Source organism: Lactuca serriola, chromosome 3, assembly GCF_051521515.1.
Source record: "Lactuca serriola cultivar US96UC23 chromosome 3, Lser_US96UC23_V15, whole genome shotgun sequence".
NCBI classification, from domain to species: domain Eukaryota; kingdom Viridiplantae; phylum Streptophyta; class Magnoliopsida; order Asterales; family Asteraceae; genus Lactuca; species Lactuca serriola.
The window spans coordinates 259,043,082-259,047,953 of record NC_136410.1 but is presented as its reverse complement, the minus strand read 5'-3'; the positions used below and the strand labels follow the sequence as shown (position 1 = coordinate 259,047,953).

The following is a 4,872-nucleotide window of genomic DNA, read 5'->3' as shown; positions in this document are numbered from 1 at the left end:
TTTCTCCATATTTAGTCACTCTTTTCTAAGCATTTACTCTTACCAACAAATTTCCAAGGAAAAAATGTAAACACTATTTTACATGTTCGATTTCTAAAAACATTATCAAACGTATAGTTTTCGCCTTCTCGTCTCCGGTTAAAGCAACCCCACCCTCCATTTACTACCATCAGTATTCCTCCTACCGACGCTCTATGCCTCTCTCCCTCTTCTACTATTTTGTGAAAACCACCTTACCCATATCCACTTCCCTGTTGATAAATGTACCAACACTAACCACTTCTATTCAATTATGCAATTTATTTGTGGAATATGATTTTGAATCAATTGGAGGTTTAATTCGATTTTGCTAATTTGCTACATGTTGAAGTTCATTATATATTAGTTTTTGGTGGTGGTCATGAATGTTAGAGATAGGATGTTGTGGTTGTGAATAACAGTGATGCAAGGTGGTGTTTGTTTTCGAGGTGGCTTGTGGCGGTTGGAGATACGCGTGATGATGTTGATCAGAGAAGATGATGGAGACGTAACTTAATAGTAAATTGTATACAAAACAATTTTAATGGTAAATTATTTAAAAGATAATTAAGTTACCACACCTCATCAAATAATTAATTTTGAATGGTTCGGATAAAATTAATGATAAATAGTATATAAAAAATCAAGATAACTAAATGTATATGAAAAAACAGTATTATTCTACAAGGTTATTAAATTCATCATTATATTGAAACAAGTACATATAGCTAAGCTGTTTTTCCTTTTTACTTTATACTCTAATCGGGAATCTCACCTATTTGAGAAAGGGGTTCTTAGTCCTAGGAAAAAAAAGTGGGTAGGTGGTTAGCATTACAAACTGAAAATCCTAACATCAAATTAAAAATCTCAAGGTCAAATTTGTCATTTTAAAACAAAAAAAAGAAACACTTTTGGCATGAAGCTCAGCGCGTTAAAAATTCAAAAATCACCCAAACGGCGGTAACTTAACGCCGTTACCATTTCTTACTATATATATGTTCTTCCGCGTCAGACACAATAAATTTACTTAAAAAAATCTAGAGAGAGAAATTAATTGCAGAGTTCTTGAGGAACTGTTCAAGTTCTTCGCAGATCAGACGCAGTAATCTGTAAGAATCTCATCACATTTTCACTGTTTTTTTGGATTTATGCAACTGTGCAGCTTGTATATTGCATTATTCTTGTAGTCATAGAACTAATTGGATTCTAATTAGATCTACATTACTCGTCGATTTTTGGGGTGTTCTTTGGGGATCGGCTTTTCAGTTTTGATTTTTTCGGATTTTGATCGTTGTATAGGTTTTATGTGGAGGATTGTTACTGAAGATGGGAAAGTTTTGTCTAAAGTTTACTATGAACTCGTAATAGTTTAGGAAAATGTGGTATGTGAAACGAATATAACTAGCTCCGTTTTGTTAACTAGATAGAATCATAAAAACCTTCGGACGTTTTCAACATGATTGACTCTTTACCTACGAATTTTCAAGGGTAGTTTTGATTTCTTTTTTGCGAGTTTTCAGCCTCCGAATTTAATGTTTTCTGATTCAGATGTCTTCCTTTCGTACGTGCGTCTGTATGTTTTTTAATACCTGTCATTGTCAAGCTTGCTATGAATCTTCTTAATTGCATTTTGCTGTATAATCAATATTTTGGTGTCATCCTTATCTGATACAATCTTTATATTCATATTTCATACATGAAGTTACAATTTCAATGTTACAGAAAAGTAACTTTTTTCCCCTCAATCTTGCTTAGTGGAGCAAACTATTTATGCTTGATAACTCAATTGAATGATTGATTAATCGACTATACACATTTCATTATTTGGTAAACTGTCATTGTCTACCTTTGTCTTACTTTATCTTAGACGGTACTTCTTACATCATTTGTCAAACACTATTGATATATAGAAAATCATATATACAACCTCCATATGTTGAATTTCTTGAATAATAAGTCTTAATAATTCAACGTTTTATAAATGATCTAGAATTCCATTGTTTTCTTTGCAGTCTAATGGGAATGGAGGTGGCTAATATATGCACAGGTGATTCAAATGATCTTTCAAGTAATGATACAACCAGTAACAATGATTCAGCAAAACCTTCTATAAATGGAAACTCAAATGGTGTGAAGGAGTTTGAAGAGAAGAAATGTGTTATTGAAGAAATGGAACCTACAAATGAACATTGTGAAGATCAAAGACATGAGGAAGAAGATCATGACACATTGGAGAAGACAATATCTGATACTACTACTCAACATCAACAAACAGAAGGTGAAGTCAAGAAGTTGACCACAACAGTCAAACCTTTGACCAAATCTGCTAAAACAAAACACACAGTCCCACAGCCTTTTGCTCTTGCTACTGAAAAACGCGCACAATGTGGAACTCGCCCTGTTGGCAATCCTGTAGCCAAGTCATCTTCTCATTCAAAGAAAACAAATGAGGTAATTTCTCAAAAAGTTTAAATTGGAAATTTAAGTTTTTTGTATTTTTTTAAAGTTTTGTGGTTTATGTTTACTTTCAGATAATTCCACCTTCAGTAGCAAGGAAGCCATTGCAACCAGATAACAAGAAGCATCCGGATGATGATGATTCTTGTTCTGTAGCATCTTCGTATCCACATATATATATATATTTTTTTTTCTTTTTCTTTTTTTTATTTTTACATTTTTCTTCTGTGTTTGTTGTGGTTCTTAATTTTTACAAAGTACTGCTGCATCAGCAAGGACAATAATGTCCAAACCCACTTCTGCATCCGCTCCGGTTTTCAGGTGTAGCACACGTGCAGAGAGACGAAAAGAGGTGGATTATTATTTTTATTTATTTATTTATTTTTTAAATTTCTTGCATGTGGACGCTTTTATAGGCCTTGTATGTTACACAATACAAGATTAAACAGACGCTTGTGTACTGTGTTTGGCATGCATTAGATTGAGACCGACACTGATGTACAAAAATTGCAAATTTTTTGTCCTACACAGAAAAGATGGAACAAAGACTCCCTCTTGATCTTTCATTGGTTGAAAAGACGTAAATGCCCTTCCTCATTCTCATCATCAAAAATAGTCTTAAAAAGTTTGTACAGTCCTGTCCCATCTAGTTCCGTCCTGTGTAACAAATGCAGCTGTAAGGCTGCATGTGTTACACAGGACATAATTGGATTGGACTGAACAAGCTTTCTAGAGCTACTTTTGATGATGAGGATGAGGAGGGCATTTACGTCTTTTCAACCAATGAAAGATCAAGAGGGGAGTCTTTGTTCCATCTTTTCTGTGTAGGACAAAAAATTTGCAATTTTTGTACATCAGTGTCGGTCTCAATCCAATGCATGCCAAACACAGTACACAAGCGTCTGTTTAATCTTGTATTGTGTAACAAACATGGTCTAAAGATATCATAATACTAATTCCCACTATTTTTTCTTTTTTTCAAATTGTGTTGATTTTCATTAGTTCTATTCCAAATTAGAGGAGAAACAACAAGCACTTGAAGCTGAGAAAGTTCAATGTGAGGCAAGAACCAAGGTACACAAACATCATTTATCTTTATAATTTTTTTTGTTAATTCTCTTCTTTATGCCATGTTTTCTTTTTCTTTTTTTGTTTTGTATATAAAAAGGAAGAAAAAGAAGCAGCATTGAAGCAACTGAGAAAGAGCTTGTTATTCAAGGCAAACCCAATGCCAAGCTTCTACCATGAGGGCCCACCACCTAAGACTGAGCTAAAGAAGGTAATCCATAAATTATCTAGACTCGATAAACCACTTTAACGAGACTAAATGACCATTTTACCCTTACATTCCCAAAAAAAACAACTTTCACAAATATTCATCAATTTTAACATGAGAGGAGCTGGAAGGAAAAAAGAAACTGCCCCTAGCTATTTTTTTTAATTTAACATCACTTCTAAGCTGAAGGGTAAAATGGTCATTTACATGTTTTTATCTAAATAACAGCCACCACCAACACGTGCAAAGTCACCAAAACTTGGAAGAAGAAAAAGCTGCAGTGACACCACCGGTTTAGACAAGAGAAGTGGAGCAAATGCTAGAGTTCGAAATAGCCTTGGAATCTACAGAGTGACAACAAACCAAAAGGACAAAATTACCCTTCAAACCACCACTGAAGAAATGGAAGACCCAAATGGGTCAATTTTGTCCAACATTATCACTGAAGACTTTGATGCTAAGATTGATATGCAATCTTAGAGGGAGGTTTTTATGGTGAGGTTTTCTAATTTAATACAATTTCGATTGTATTTTTAAATTTTATTTTTAACTTTTTCATGTGGTCATTATGATCTTGATTGAGAATCTGTTGAAGTTATATTTTGTTGACATGTTTGGTATTTATAAGTTATAATGTATGAGGTGTAAATTATACTCCAAGTTGTGTACTTATCTGTGGAAGAAAACAAAATGTTGTATTGTTGTAAATCGTTGTTTTTCTCTCATATATTCTTTTTAGTTTCATATATTTTTATAAAACAAGACAGATAAGGTTGTATTGTATTTTGTGATGCTAGTGGGACAACTTGTTGGTTTTTGTCCACCTAAAAAAAATGAGAAATCGTCTTATTGTTTTTTAGATGAGTCTAATAAATTGAAATTTCGAATGTATGAGTTGTAAAAAAGTATGTTTGACCTTTTTAGTTGTTTATAACAATAATTATTTATTAAATATTAACAAAAATATATTACTTTAACATAAAATTAAAGCATCATATAAAAAGTTATTAATTTTGTATATAATATTGTTAATTTTGATATTTTAAAAGTTAATAAGAATAAATATGATATTTAGATTTTAGGCCGAACAATATGATATTTTGAAACTTTTCAAAAACATA

At 32.5% G+C, this 4,872-nt stretch overlaps 1 protein-coding gene across 1 annotated transcript; it reads left to right on the top strand.

The window, feature by feature from the left end:
* The first annotated feature begins 999 nt into the window (after window positions 1-999).
* On the top strand, window positions 1,000-4,459 carry LOC145093935 (protein WVD2-like 2). Its single transcript, XM_079032184.1, has 7 exons — window positions 1,000-1,127; window positions 2,031-2,469; window positions 2,550-2,638; window positions 2,734-2,827; window positions 3,478-3,549; window positions 3,644-3,754; window positions 3,980-4,459. The coding sequence occupies exons 2-7, from the start codon at window positions 2,035-2,037 to the stop codon at window positions 4,229-4,231; spliced, it is 1,053 nt and encodes a 350-aa protein (XP_078888310.1). The 5' UTR covers window positions 1,000-1,127; window positions 2,031-2,034; the 3' UTR covers window positions 4,232-4,459.
* The last annotated feature ends 413 nt before the right edge of the window (window positions 4,460-4,872 follow it).